The sequence below is a fragment of the Hyperolius riggenbachi genome, chromosome 2 (genome assembly GCF_040937935.1).
Source record: "Hyperolius riggenbachi isolate aHypRig1 chromosome 2, aHypRig1.pri, whole genome shotgun sequence".
Classification (NCBI taxonomy): domain Eukaryota; kingdom Metazoa; phylum Chordata; class Amphibia; order Anura; family Hyperoliidae; genus Hyperolius; species Hyperolius riggenbachi.
In genome coordinates, this window is record NC_090647.1 from 111924302 (window position 1) to 111940529 (window position 16228).

Consider the following 16228-nt stretch of genomic DNA (forward strand, 5'->3'; position numbering starts at 1 on the left):
ACACTGCCTCCACACAGAGGAAAGCCCAACAGCGACTTTTCTTTCTCCGCCAACTAAAAAAGTTTGGCATGGCTCAAAAACTTCTGACAAACTTCTACTCCGCTACAATAGAATCTGTCCTACGCTCTTCCATCCTGGTTTGGTACGCCAGCTCCTCTGCCAGCGACAGACTCAAACTGCAGAGGGTCATCAGATCAGCGGAGAGGATCATCGGAAGATCCCTTCCCTCACTGGACCTCCTTTACCACTCCAGGCTGTACTCCAGAGCATTAAAGATAACTAGCGCTTCCGGTCCATCTTCACCAAGACCTCAAGGCATAAAAACAGTTTCTTTCCCTCGGCTGTCAACCTTCTGAACTCTCTCCACGTAACTGCCCATCCCCACACCACAACACCATGTCCGCACTGAGGCACTTTGCACGTGGATAGACGGCGCCCTAGCTCAAACTGACTTTTTTTTGAGTGTTTGAGTGTTTTTTGTGTTGTAACTAGGTTCTGTTCCTTTCTGACTATTTGACTTGTCCTGTATCTGTATCTATATCTGTGGTGATATATTGGGGTGCTGATAATGTTAAGGATAATAACAGAACATATTTCTGTCCTTTTTCTGTCTACTGGGAAAAACCTCAGATGTGTATTGTGCTTGGTAGTAATTGGTCACCTGGCCAGAGTAAACTGAAGGGTAATGTAAGTCTGCATGTAAATGTACATTACCTCTGCCCTCATTGTCCAGCTGGGGAAACTGTGTGTACTGCTAATTAGCGGCCAATTGAGGAAGAATAGGCTGGTCAGCATGGCTTTTGAACTGGAATCAGCCATTGTCCCATCATACAAAGCAAGCCTACCAGAGTGTTGGGGATGGGAAGCTGACACCTGAAGGTTGGAAATTTACATGGAAGGGGTTGGAAATTTCTACAGACTTTAAAAACGGAAGTGGAATTGCTTTGAAATCTGTAAGTGTAAACAGGATTACAGGCAAACTGCTACCTGTAACCAAAATTCAATCTTTTCATGGATGTGCTAAAATACACTTTAACCAAGGAAATAATGTGGAGGAAGCTTTTTGATGTCTGCAGAGTTCAATGGGTGAGATTGTATCCTGCCAAACTTCAAGAAGCTAAAACAGGAACCCCCTTTGAAGTTTGCATATCACAAGAAAGATTATGACAAGCGTTCGGTGATGTCACAAACGGGGAAACTGCATTAGTTCCTGGGGGCTGGACATTAAATGCCCCAGGGGACACTTCGGACTATTTAAGCTGACCCAGGACAGCCACCGGTATCTTCTCTCAGAGGTAGCGAATAGCTAGGGATGATCGCGACTCCTGGTCGAAACGGCGTCCTCCCGTCGAACAACGTTCTAACCTAAGCTGGTAACGTTCTTTTTTCCCCCGTTTATTTTTACGCAAATATCCGTGTGTGTTATCTTTGTAACTTTAATTTTGTAACTATTTTTACTTTGTTTTTTTTGTAACCTTTTTGTATATATTAAGTTCTGCACTGTTCCATGTTTTTCTGGAATATTAAATTATTATTTAATAAGCTTGACTTCTGCCGTACTAAACTAACACTCATAGCCTAGAAGAGACTGAAGTGTAACCGTGCATAAGTTTCATGCCTAATTGTACGCTTGAGCAACACTACCGTATGAAATTGTAATTGCATTGTGTGTGGGGGCGTTTGTCATACGTTGGCCTAAGCGCGCAGCTGACCCAACGTACGAACAACGCCAGTGCGAGTAGCGACTGCAGAGTGGCTAACAGTATCGTTCGGAACAACTGTTAGTGGGTCTTTGCTTCACGACAGTGTAAGATTGCAACTGTGTGTGTGTGTGGGTGCGTGGCGTTCCCGTATTTGGCCTAAGCGCAAAGCTGACCCAAATACGAAAACGCGGAGTGCGCGCTGAGGACTCGACAGCAGAGTGGAAGTGTCTAGCGAATCGCTAGTGGTGGCAGTGAGAGGTGTTCTGAGGGGTCCCAGCCTTGTTTTAGCTTGACTAAGGCTGCTTTCCCTCTCAGTCTGGTCAAACCCGCAGTCGGGAACCGTATACGCAGGCGTGCCGCGGGCCGGTTCCTGACAATATCCTGTATCAGTACCCTGTACGTGCCAAGACCAATTCCAGGCACGGCCCAGTCGTGCTTGGCGAAAATAAAGATTCTGATTCTGATCTTAACAAGACTCCAACAGACAAAGCACGCTGCAATATCTGTGTTCTGGTCAGCGACTGATGCCCAAATACTTCATTTTCTCTGCAGGAAAGAGTTTTTCCTTCACCAGGCTTGTATACAACTGTGATGCTGGCCTTGAGGTTAAAAAAAAAGGTCACAGGGATTCATGGCAGTGCAGTCCAAATATAGGCAGATCTCACACTGACTGCTGTTTTCAGAGAGGATTCCCATTCTGCATGGTCCCTCTCTGCTCAGACACATGGAGCACCGTGCATACTCTGTGTTACTCACCTGTGCAGGCACCATCCAGCTGATCCTTACTGAAGCACAGATGTGTATTGTGAATGGTGCAAGTATGGAACTGAATCCTGAAGACCACTTCTCTCTCATGAGGTGTGCAGAGTTTGTGATAACATTTCACCTAGGAAGAACAGATGCATCATTATTCCAGATTACAGATACGGCAGGAAAACAACAGCGGGATCTTTAACTAAAGGAGGTAGATTACACGTACCAATCTTTGTTCGGGAATCTGTCCTGACAACTAGCAACTGAACGGATAGAGAGCTTTCAAAAACACCAGTGCCAGCTTGCAACATGAACAACAGACACATGCAGGTCACATGACAAATACAGGCCCTAACCCTGCAACAAGTCATGGGTCACTAGTGATTGCTGCTGTACGGTGAGCCTGAAGAGGCAATAAGGGCAAAGTACCACACCCAATTAAAAGATCCTGTACTACATCTGAGAGACAGGTGAACTACATAAAGCAAAGGAACGGAGGTGGCTGCTTTTGGTAATGTTTGCTTAACTAGTTAAAACAAATTGGACTTTTATATGCATCCAGTTTTACTACCTTTCCTGCAAACAGGACGTACAGGTACGTCTTGTCATTCTACTGCTGCCGCACATGATCGCGAGCGTGCTACCAAGGGACCCGCGCTTGTGCATGTGTGCATGATTGTGCACGTGGATATTAGTGTGCACACACAAACTTTTTTTTTTGGCCTCTTTACCACTGTCATGTGTGGGTAGTGGTGCTGAGGCTTACCCCTTGCCCTGATCACTCCTGTGCCGCTGCTTTGTACTACAAGACGCCGGTTAGCGTCTGCGACTCAGCAGCATGTCCAGACCCTCGACTTGTGGCTGTGCTCCCAGTTCTTCTGCATTCTCGGCATTTGTGCTTTCGTTTAGACCTTTGTAGAAAAGGGTGGATTGGATATACTGCACATGCACACTATGTCCGGTCCACCCCCCTTGTACTGCGGTCTGGAAGGGAGTGTGCACACTGCGAATGCAGGAGCTAGGGGAGTGCATACATCAGCAAGGAGGAGTTCTCAGAAGCCCAGTTCTCTGCCAGGAAAGTTTTTTATGGCTGTAATTCCTTATCAGTGAGGGATGCTATAAGACTAAGTCCCAACTGTATAGCTAATGTTAACTCTTTCAAGAAGAGAAAGAAGAAAAGCAACAATGTATTTATTTGTGTGCTAGGCACCGTACACACACATCACATCTCACTTAACCTCCCTAGCGGTATGGACAGAAATGTCCGTTCAAAAAAACATGCTGTGAACAGTATAAACATGCATACACATCAATACTCTCCTGCACTGTATACTAGACCCTTGCTTGACACATTTTGGCAAGTTACAGGAAAAAAAAAAGTTTTAAAAATAAATTTTATCACTGTCTGCACAGAAATCCTGGGGAAATTGAACGCTGGGTAGGTTAAAGCTTCTCTTTAAGTCTATACAATGTATGAGGTTGTACTAAATGGAAATGTTTTTAATTTGTACATGAAAGTGAAGTTACACTAAAATATCGATTAAATACATAAATCATAAAAACTGTTTAAAAAGTGTATTTGTAAAAGCCTCTTTTTAGTATGAAGAAACACTCCCATTCCCGCATTATGTAATACAGTTCTGAGTGTACTGCATTAGGACTATGAACAATTATAATCTGCTCTAATGAGCTTAAACAAAGTCAGTGCCTTGTTGCTTAGTTCATTTGCCTTACTACACATCAACAGCATGTTCCCAAATAAAGTCCTCAGTGCCTCATAACAAGTTCTGAAAGTCCAGCAAAAACTGTTAAAGCATTTTTGGAAGCCAGACAGGATATTCCACCTAGGCCTGTGAAAAAGTGTGTTTATTTCAGTTCTGCCAACAAATGTGACAGCTGTTACTGCCGATATGAAAATGCAGACCATAGATCGTGTGAGTTCCACATGAATGTTGGATCTTTCTATGTATTAAACTGCAGATTTGAAATAACAGGTATAGTGGTACATTCCACACACACAAAATAAAACAATACAGGGAGAGACTGAATTGTACAGACAACAGAAAATAAAGGCGAGTATTTTGTACAGGGGTCTATTCCAACCAACCAAACTGGCACCATCAATATTACCGTACATAAAAAAATAATTAGAGTATTGTACCCATGGAATATGCAAGACGACAAAGGCAATTATAACAACAGTATAAAGTTGTCATAATACCGCACTAAACCATATGTCAGATCATCTTTATTGTCAAATACATAGGTAAAAACAACTAAAAACACATTTATACCAGTGAGGTCCAAAACTGAATGCCAAACGTGAAATTATTGACATATGAGTCAATAACTGAATAGGCAAAATGAGATAAAGTGCAAGGGCAAAATGTAAAAGCAATATACTTGCAGATAAAGTGCCAGTGCTAAGCCAGCTATAAGGGAGTAATGAAAAAAACACCAATTATGAACAGGAAGGGATACCAACCAAAGTGAACCAAGCCGCCAAACAATAATGGAGGGAAGTGAACCTATCGCGATTCTCCATGTGACATCACATCCTCAAAGGTTTGAATTTACTGAGAACTATTATACCAACTCTGTACTTTTACTTGCAGACCCATACAAGGGTCCTATCCGGCAGCTCCACAACAAATGCCGGAGGACGGTTGAGATGAACTCTTTAAGGCGCGTACACACGCAGTATTGTTACAAACAACGGGTCCGTCAGACCCTCCCGTGGGTCGGCCATTCTGCCGACAGTAGTACGTGAGTACAGGCTGTTGGCAGACTGATAAGAGTGTTTTTGACTGATCCGCCAGTAACAATACGGCGTGTGTACGCGCCTTTAGGTTGATCATATAAGCGTACAGTACTTGTCTTGACTGGCATACCCTTCTCCTAAAGTCTGTTTGGAGTGGAGTCATCTACTGGTGCACATACACATTTCATCTAATGCTCTAATATTGGTACATACCATGATATCACCTTTGAGCAGCAAGGCTGGCTCTAGACTAACACACAACTGTCGCCTCTGACTTGTGCCATCTGCAAGGCTTTAAAAGCAGAACAGAAGTTATCACCAGGGAAAAAAAAACAATAACACAAAGCAATAAAACTGAAATCCAAAGGCCCAACTTACTAAATTCCAGAGGTGTAGACCAGCTGCATGGACTGGTAAATCTTCAGGAATGGACAGAATCCTGTAAAACAAAAGTCATTAAAATAAAACCCAAAAGGAATTAAAGCAGAATGTGCAGGTGGAGAAATTCACAACCAGGCATTTCAGGTATTTTATGTGGCATGGAGAGGAATGTGGACAATATAGCAGAAGAAAGGAATGGCTAAAACACACGTGAAGTAGAAGTGGCTTATTGTTACAGATGGTTAACATCTGGGCAGATGGTGCATAGTCTGTGCATACATTTGCATCAGAATTCCACCGGGGATGACTGGCGGTTCATGCAAGGCCAGCTTTATGGAAATAAATGGCAAGGTGCCTTCAGCACTGACCTCTGCAAAGCCCTGAATGAGCCAAGTTCAGACATCACACAGTACATTTTCCTACACATGTATCCAATGAAAACCATCTCTGACTGTAACTGGCCAAGCAGCTCTATAATGGATTCAGTGTGCATGAGCAAACTGGTAAAGGGATATGGTTATGCCTCTCGGGGGTACCTCAGAGGTGAGAAGTTCTTCACTTCAGTAATATACTTTAAAGCAAACCTGAGGTGAAAATAAACTTATGAGATTATTAATTGTGTGTTTTACTACAAGTAAATATAAATAAAGAAGTGAGTCTCATATAATTATGTTCAGTTTAAGAACTTTGTTTTATAACATAATAATAAACAGCAGCTGTGACAAATCTGCTTTGCTGAGCTGAAAAACAAACAGAAGTAATGACCCTTTGAACTTTCCAGCACAAACACCTTATCACAAACCTTTTCTAACTCAGATAACATTCTTTTGGTTGATATTTACTTCTCAAGAAACCTAATGAATTCCACAATTTGTTCAACAAGCTCATTTGCATAGTTAACTCTAGTTTTTTTTTCACACTTGGTGTACTGGATATCAGGAACCGGCCCGCGGCACGCCTGCATATACAGTTCCCGACTGCAGCTTTGACCAGATTAAGCGGGGAACAGCCTTATTCAAGCTACAAACAAGGCTGTGACCCCTAAAAAGCTTCTTACTGCCACCACTAGCGGTTGCTAGACACGTCAACTCAGCTGTCGAGTGCTCAACACGCAATCTGCGTTTTCGTATTCGGGTCAGCTTTGCGCTTAGGCCGAATACGGGAACGCCACGCACCCACACACACAGTACAGTTGTACAGTAACACAGCACAATCAGGCACTGATTTGTAATGCAAGTTACACTGTCGTGCAGCAAAACCACTAACAGTCGTTCCGAACGATACTGTTAGCCACTCCCACTCTGCTGTCGAGCGCAGAAGTGCCCCATACACACAATGCAATTACAATTTCATATGGTAGTGTTGCTCAAGCATACAATTAGGCATGGACTTATACACAGCTACACTGCAGTCTCCTCTAGGCTATGAGTGTTAGTTTAGTACAGCAGAAGTCAAGCTTATTAAATAATAATTTAATATTCCAGGAAACCGTGGAACAATGCAGAACTTAATATATACAAAAGATGTACAAAAACAAAGTAAAAAAGTTACAAAGTAAAGGTTACAAGATTAAGAGTTTACAAAGATAAAAGTTACAAAAATACACACACGGATATTTGCGTAAAAATAAACGGGGGGGGGGGGGGGGGGGGAGAACGTTACCAGCTTAGGTTAGAACGTTGTTTGATGGGAGGACGCAGTTTTTTTCGACCAGGAGTTGCGATCATCCCTAGCTATGCGCTACCTCCAGGAGGAGATACCAGTGACTGTTCTGGACCACCTTAAATAGTCTGAAGTGTCCCCAGGAACTAATGCAATTTCCCCGTTTGTGACATCACCAAACGCTTGTCATAATCTTCCTGTGATATGCGAATTTCAAAGGGTTCCTGTTTCAGCTTTTTGAAGGTTGCAGATTTCACAGGTAAGATTGTATCCTGAGAACAACAAGTATCCTGTTTACACTTACAGATTTCAAAGCAATTCCACTTCCAGCCCACTATTCAGACTGGAATAGAGGTAGCCGAACGCCTGTGTGGGCTTCAACCTGGTCGGGTAAATGTCTAAGTAAGTGTTTCCTGGCTAGTGGCTAGGTAGACAGTTCCTAATTACTGTCCAGGTTCCTTTGCCTATAGAAGGTGACTGGTCTATTCAAAGAAGACAATGGCATTTCCCTTGATCTCTGCCCTGAATGCAAATTCAATCTACATGCAGACATTATCCAGGTGACACCTTCCAAAAGCCAGACTGGCTGACATACCTACACCTCTGACAAAATATACATCAGATAGAAAAATGAAAGAAATATGTTCCTGTTATCCTTACATCATCAGCCTCATAACTAGCTGCTATATTCCTGACACTGGAAAACAGATAATTTCTTAGTAGAGCTAGTACTTCATGTACCTATGCTTATTTCATCATGTCACATGTTACTTCAGGTGTGCTTTAATTTTACTTGACCTCTGCTTAGAAAATTGTCAAGAGTTTGTGATCTCAGCCTGGACATAACTGTCTAAAGATATGGCCAAAACTCAATCAGAACAAAACGATGTGGGAGTTTATTTCTCAGAGCTCATTGGAACTGTGTCTCATGCTCCATGTCACCTCCTTTCAACAAAAAAGATGGCTGCCCCAAGAAGAAGATGGCTGCCCCCATGAAATCACAAACTTTTGCCTGTTCTTTTAAAACAGGGTGGGTAAGAGATTATATTACCTATCTATTTTATTTAACATAACTAATGTAACCACACCTAAGCAATTAACTGGGGCCGCTTGTTCACGAGAGGCACTCCATGCTAGTGCGCAGGCATGGCTATACTCGCTTGGGAGTAGCACAGCCATGCTTGTGCATCAAGAGCAGCATGGATGCGATCTTCAAGAGGGTCCCAGGCAGTAATGGTGGTGGTGACTACCAGTAAAGTAGGATGGGCACAGACACAGCACAGCTTTCAGTCACTCCCTGTAAAGTAGGATGGGCACAGACACAGCACAGCCACTCCCTGTAAAGTAGGATAGGCACAGACATAGCACAGCTCTCAGTCACTCCCAGTAAAGTAGGATGGGCACAGACAGCACAGCTCTCAGTCTCTTCCCGTAAAGTAAGTTGGGCACAGACACAGCACAGCTCTCAGTCACTCCCTGTAAAGTAGGATAGGCACAGACACAGCACAGCTCTCAGTCACTCCCTGTAAAGTAGGATGGGCACAGACACAGCACAGCTCTCAGTCACTCCCAGTAAAGTAGGATGGGCACAGACACAACACAGCTCTCAGCCACTCCCAGTAAAGTAGGATGGGCACAGACACAGCACAGCTCTCAGTCACTCCCAGTAAAGTAGGATGGGCACAGACACAGCACAGCTCTCAGCCACTCCCAGTAAAGTAGGATGGGCACAGACACAGCACAGCTCTCAGTCACTCCCAGTAAAGTAGGATGGGCACAGACACAGCACAGCTCTCAGTTACTCCCAGTAAAGTAGGATGGGCACAGACACAGCACAGCTCTCAGTCACTCCCAGTAAAGTAGGATGGGCACAGACACAGCACAGCTCTCAGTTACTCCCAGTAAAGTAGGATGGGCACAGACACAGCACAGCTCTCAGCCACTCCCAGTAAAGTAGGATGGGCACAGACACAGCACAGCTCTCAGTCACTCCCAGTAAAGTAGGATAGGCACAGACAGGGCACAGCTCACAGTCACTCCCAGTAAAGTAGGATAGGCACAGACACAGCACAGCTCTCAGTCACTCCCAGTAAAGTAGGATGGGCACAGACACAGCACAGCTCTCAGTTACTCCCAGTAAAGTAGGATGGGCACAGACACAGCACAGCTCTCAGCCACTCCCAGTAAAGTAGGATGGGCACAGACACAGCACAGCTCTCAGCCACTCCCAGTAAAGTAGGATAGGCACAGACACAGCACAGCTCTCAGTCACTCCCAGTAAAGTAGGATGGGCACAGACAGCACAGCTCTCAGTTACTCCCAGTAAAGTAGGATGGGCACAGACACAGCACAGCTCTCAGTCACTCCCAGTAAAGTAGGATGGGCACAGACACAGCACAGCTCTCAGTCACTCCCAGTAAAGTAGGATGGGCACAGACACAGCACAGCTCTCAGTTACTCCTAGTAAAGTAGGATGGGCACAGACAGCACAGCTCTCAGTCACTCCCTGTAAAGTAGGATAGGCACAGACAGGGCACAGCTCACAGTCACTCCCAGTAAAGTAGGATGGGCACAGACAGCACAGCTCTCAGTTACTCCCAGTAAAGTAGGATGGGCACAGACACAGCACAGCTCTCAGTCACTCCCAGTAAAGTAGGATGGGCACAGACACAGCACAGCTCTCAGTTACTCCCAGTAAAGTAGGATGGGCACAGACAGCACAGCTCTCAGTATCTCCCAAAAAGTAGGATGGGAAGACACAGTAATTCTAATATTCATCACATAGGCTAATTAAAGTTTCAGAAAATAATAATAATAAGACATTATTAACAAAATTAGATAGCGGGACAATTATGCCATAAATTATAGAAATGATTTTGAAGGCTTCACAACTGCGTTAGTGCAGAATGAGATAATACCAGACAGATGCCTGACATATGTGAGAAGATGATTGGTATGCAGACAACACAAGAGGAATGGAGCAACTTAGGCCTGACACCCCCCCCCCCCCCCCCCCTTTCCCCCTTTCTATATTTAAAGTCCCCTCTAAGCAAAAGTGTGTCTACAGTTTTAATGGTGAATATTGGGTATGAATACTTGAGTCCTAGTTTCTGAATGTGGGAGGGATGCCCAAATGCAAATTATCAGCTTATAATAACACACAGGCTTATGGCTACAGTATCACTGAGGCGGGGGAGCCTTATGCGCACAGAACCCCATCACTGCAAGAATACCTATACTCATCATGCTTACTTGCCAAAAGATAAAAACCTAGTAAAGAAAAAAAAAAGTTGATTTTTGTGCTGTGGCTCTTACCCAAAGTTTAAAGGGTAAGTGAGACTTACTTAAATTCCTGTACCAGCCCCTCCCCGTCCACATGTGACGGTGCAACCAACCATGCACCCCTCCTCAACCCAGTGCATCCCTCTTTATCAGACATACTTGCACCAACCAAGGCCAGGTATCTTTTTTTTTTTTTTAAATTAAAGTGTACCTAAACTCTTGCACAGGGCCGAAGGAAAGCATAGAAAAATGCACCCTGCATGTGTTTAGAGAGTTTAGCTTGTCTATTTCCCCCTCATCTGTGTTTAATCACAAGATGTAATTTGGTCTCTCCCCTGTGTCAGCTGACTGCCACAGCAGATAAGCTAATTTGAAAGCACAGGATGTGAACAATATGTCTGCTTCCATGACAGCAGGAAGTAGAAACACTGCAGATTTATTGTAGGATTTGAATCAGCTGTAACAAAAAAAAGTTTTTCTTTAATTGCGTATGTTTTAGAGCAGAGAGGAAGGTCTGAATTCAGGTCCACTTAATCCATAGGAACATTATTTTTGGAGATAGCAAACTTCATAAATATAGCTGGTTAGTTTATGGAGAAAGTGGCAGCAGGTGATCAATTTGATCAGTGTATTGGCTTGCAAGTCTCTAAAGGGGCCCATACACTCAGCCGATTTTCTGGCCGACCGATCGATCCTGATCGATCGATCGATTGCAAATCGGTTGGGCAATCGACCGATCGATGGCCGATTTCGATGGATTTCCATCGAACTGGCAGGGTGGAAAATTTAGGTCGATCTGATGAGATTGCTTATCAGTTTGCATTGGCCCTAATGGAAATCTGATGGCAAAAAAATGCCATCAGATCAAATTTCAATAGATTTCAAACTGAAATCTATTGGAATTCTATCCTGGTAAAAAATGTTCTAAAAAGGCATTAGATAGATCATCAGATGCATTTCTTATCTATCTGCTGCCAATCTGACGAGTGTATGGGCACCTTTACAGTTGGTTGCAAACAGGTAATCGTATCTCACTTCTTCATGTGTGGGCTTTAACCGGAAGGGGACGTGTGAAGTGATCACAACCAGACATTCAGGGGCTCATCTGATCAAACTGATCCTAAAGGAAAATGTATGCAGAATAAACTGACCCACTGCTCAGCCACAGGGCTTTCCGAGCGTACTTGGGAGTCAGTTTACACACCAAAAAAGTCTTTATTGGAAGTTCCTCTTTAAAAGCTTGCTGAGATTACATCTCTGCATCTGGCATGACAGTGCTTATAACATTTTTCCTACCGAGAAGTGGATGCTATTAAGACTAAATTGGTTATGGCAGTGAGCAATGAAGGCAGTCTTTAGTGCAGCCACCAAGATAAAGTTGTGTTCGCAGACAGGAGAGGGATTAACGCATACTCTATGAATGTGCCTGAGGAACAGATGTCAAGGGAAGCCAGGACTTATAAGAAGCACATGTGCTAGAGACAACTGTATAATGAACACCATATAAATGAAATGAATGGTGGAATAGTGATACAGAGAGATGGGGGCAGCAGGAAAGAAGAAACCTCCATTTCTCTAAATATTTACAGTAATAGATATGTTAAACAGGCATCTCAGAAGAAAGGCCATTCAGTATGGAGCCCTCCCTGTAAGTGATGTGTTCTTGTGTTTACCATTAGCCCTAGTTTATTCTCAGCTGCAGGAAAATGTACTAAAGTTGTTTCTCAAATTCAAGTATGTTTGTTATAGAAAATATTTATATTGCCTTTTTCATTATGAAATACGCACAGCCTGCCAACACCCACGACCACATCGCTGTGATTTTCTAGCCTTGCTGAATCACGCTTTCTTGCAACCGGACAGAATAGCTCTGGATGTTCAGGTTTGCATCCCTAGTTCCCTCTGCAGCAGGCCTGGATTTACCTCACAGGAGCCTATAGGCACAGATGTCCAGGCACCTTGGACTTCTCTCTTCTTGAACCTACAAACCTCCCGCCGAAACCGCATACCTTGTGTGCTGGCTGGCCCAGCCGTCACTTCTCCCTTAGTTCCCTTTTCCGTCATAGGTAGCTACAGTTGCACCCAAGTATTAGGTAGCTAGAGGAACCTCAATAGTAAGTAGCTAGAGGTGCCCCTGACTGAAGGGAGATCTCATCAGTGGAATGCCGGGAGCTGGATGAGTAACCTCTCAACTACACTCATCAGGACTCTGCATAGGGAAGGAAGGAGGGAGGCACTTGGTGAGGGGAGTGGGCCGCCTTTCCATCATCAGGCGCCTGTGGGCATGTGCCTACAGTGCCTTATGGTAAATCCGGCCCGGCTCTGCAGTGAGGATTTGATTCATTTTGGTCAGACTGCTCAAAATCTATCAGAATCCAAAATGTCTGAGCGCAGCTTATGTGCAGACCACATTCACTTACCATTTCCTGTAGCACACCTGTGAGCCCAATGGACCACACAGTGCGGTAAAGGAGGTAAGCTGCTACTAATAAAAATCTGCAATGCATATATAGGGACAATTGTTTTTATTTTTTGTTCATGGAAGAGGCATTACTTTTTAGAGTATACCTGGAAACTGTGATGTCTTACTTGGTTGGAAAAGATGCATTTCTCTTGTTATTAACTCTACACTCTTTACAAGTCTCTGCTCAGCTTAAAAAGCCCCTTAGCCGTCTATTGTGCTGCCCGAGTCCACTGCCGCTGACAACTGTTCTAAACTCCAACACCTGTAACAACCTGTATACTCTCTAGCGCCGGATAAACGCAAATGAATGCACTAAAACATGCACAGAAATGCTTCCAGTGCAAATTGAAGAAACACAACTCAATTGCAATGAATTAGCATTTTGCCTTTTTTGGTGTGAAAGAGCTCTTAATGTCAGAATATTTTGATGCTAATAAAAACATAGGCAACCCCAGGGGTGGATGCACAAAGCAGCGGTAATACTGCTGTGTGCAGACAGCGCAAGTCAATATTACTGTTACTACCACTAGCAGTGTACAGCAAGTTATGCTATTAGCATGAATTGTGGTACTCGAGTACTGCGAGTGTTGCTACGGTAATGCACGTTAGTAATAGGTATTACCATAGCAACACACGCATTACTCTAATATCTAGTATCGGTAACATTGCTGTGTGCTATCTGCACACGACAATATTCCCGCTTCTTCGTGCATCAACTCTCTGGACTCTCTCATGGATCAACTCTCTGGAATGTGGAGGGCAACAAAACTCTTTATGCTCCTGGTATATACAGTAATCATGAGTTTAAAGAGGAACTCCAGTGAAAATAATGTAATAAAAAAATGTGCTTCATTTTTTACAATAATTATGTATAAAAATTTAGTCAGTGTTTTCCCATTGTAAAATCTTACCTCTCCCTCATTTACATTCTGACATTTACCACATGGTGCCATTTTTACTGCAGGCAGGTGATGTCAGTGGAGGAAAACGCAGTTTACTTTTTTGGCAGTTGGACCCAGCTGTAAACCACTGTTATTTACCACAATGCAATGAGGTTCACAGACATGAACCGGTCAGGACCATGGTCCTGACATCACACTGTGGGAGGGGTTTCACCACAATATCAGCCATACAGACCCCCCGATGATCCGTTTGTGAAAAGGAATAGATTTCTCATGGGGAAGGGGGTATCAGCTACTGATTGGAATGAAGTTCAATTCTTGGTCACAGTTTCTCTTTAAAAGATACACAAGGTGACATGTGACATAATAAGATAGAAATGTGCATGTAAAGTGCATAGCACACAAATAACTATGCAATAATGCTTTTCTTCTTTCTATTCCTGAAAGAGTTAAACACCAGGTATGCAAGTGACAGTTTCTGATCAGTCGCTATCTGGTCGGACTATAGTGTAACCCTCGCCAATAAGGAATTACAACTTAAAAACACTTTCCTAACAAAAAAAAAACAAAAAAAAAAAGGCGTCTGAGAGCAGAAGAGAGAAAAGGGATCAATATTTCATAGATGTGAGCTCTGGCATACTTCAATGAATGTTACCAAACACACAGGGCCGGATTTGTACTCTTTACCGCCCTAGGCCACTATCACCAGCTGCCCCCTTCAGTAGGTAGCGAGATGACCCCTCCCCCTTCCCTCTAGTATATGTAGCCTGATGACCCCTCCCCCCAGTATAGGTAGCCAGATGACTCCTCCCCCTTTCCCTCCAGTTAAGGTAGCCAGATGACTCCCTTAATCCCTCCTTTTCCCACTCCCCCTCTCAGTATAGGTAGCCAGCTCACCTTCACACCGCAGCAGCCATCAGTGTCACTCATTTCTCCGCTCGTCTCCAGTGCAGAAGCTTCCTCTTCCTTTCCTTCTCCAATGCTGCCCAAGTCTATAGCCGCTGGCCACAATGCAAACGTGCACAGAGAGCAAGGTGGCTGCTGCACAGACAGTTAGCCGCAGAGTACCACGGTCAGGCGCTCGTCTGATCTCCCTGCATTGCAGCATTTGCAAGCTTGCAAATGCTGCACCAGTTTAGCCTGCTGCCTTGGTGCCCTTGCTCCTGTGGTGCCCTAGGCCATGGCCTAGGTGGCCTAGGCCTAAATCCGGCCCTGCAAAAACACAAAGGGAAATACTCACTTCCCAAACAGTTCGCTGCTGCTTATATAAAGCCTGCAGGCTGCTTATAAGCCAATAAGAAGTGCACACACACATTACACCTAGTTTGCAGTAATCAATTAAGCAGAGGCTGAGAAAATTCAGCCAGTCGTTGGAGAGGGCTTCAGTTGCCTATAGACAATGGCTGTATGGCCAGCAGGGGGCACCAGCGTGCAGGATATTCCCTCTCATCTGCCCCCCCTCCTAACTAAACTGCAAATTTATATAAGCAGCAGAGAACTGTTTGGGAAGTGAGTATTTCCCTTTGTGTGTTTGGTAAGTTTCAGAGCAGTTGGGGATAGGCTCCTGGGGGTGGCAGCTCCAGGGCTTGGCTGCGCTCCCATATGGTGTTGCATGCTGGTTCTGGGGCCCCAGGCAGTGAGAGCTCCCGGGGCCCCAGGCTGGTTTGTGCACTATTGTTTTTACTTCAATGAATGTGTCATTGAGCAGAGACAATGAAACAGAGAAAACTTAAAAAGTAAATGTAAATATAAAATAAAACTGTGAAATATCTCAAAAAGTCATTTTTAGGAGAAGAAGGATAGATACAATTGTTTATCTCATCTTTTCACCTTGTGTTTCCTTTAATACTAAACAGCATAACTTACTAAGTGGAAATACATACCTTAAAGAGAATCTGTAACTAAAAAAAAAACCCTCTGGGGGAAACTGACCTCGAGAGGGGAAAGCCTCTGGATCCTAACGAGGCTTTCCCTGTCCTCCTCCATCCAAGCGCTGGGACCTCCGAAGTGCAGCGAGGTAAATATTCACCTACCGCGATCCTGCACAGGCGCACTAGCCGCTCCTTGTTTGGGTAAGGCAGAATTAGCGGAACCCGAGCATATCAGCTGTAGTGCGCAGGCGTGAGTCATTTGCGCCTGCGCAGTAGATCGGCTATGATCGGGCTCGGCTATGTCCGCCTAGCCCAGGCAAACTTGGCCCTCCAGCTGTTGAGGAACTACAAGTCCCACAATGCATTGCAGGAGTCTGACAGCCACAGTCATGACTCATAAAGGCAAATGCATTGTGGGATTTGTAGTTCCTTAACAGCTGGAGGGCCAA

The 16228-nt window shown here is 44.2% G+C and overlaps 1 protein-coding gene across 2 annotated transcripts in view; it reads right to left on the reverse strand.

Moving 5' to 3' along the window:
- The window catches only part of TNS2 (tensin 2), a 250519-nt gene that overhangs the window by 52291 nt on the left and 182000 nt on the right, over window positions 1-16228 (reverse strand). For both annotated transcript variants that reach the window (XM_068267236.1, XM_068267237.1), the window contains 3 exons: window positions 5596-5656; window positions 5431-5509; window positions 2460-2589 (listed from right to left, as the gene is read on the reverse strand). In XM_068267236.1, coding sequence (XP_068123337.1) covers window positions 2460-2589; window positions 5431-5509; window positions 5596-5656 — 270 coding nt within the window. The remainder of the gene's footprint in view (window positions 1-2459; window positions 2590-5430; window positions 5510-5595; window positions 5657-16228) is intronic.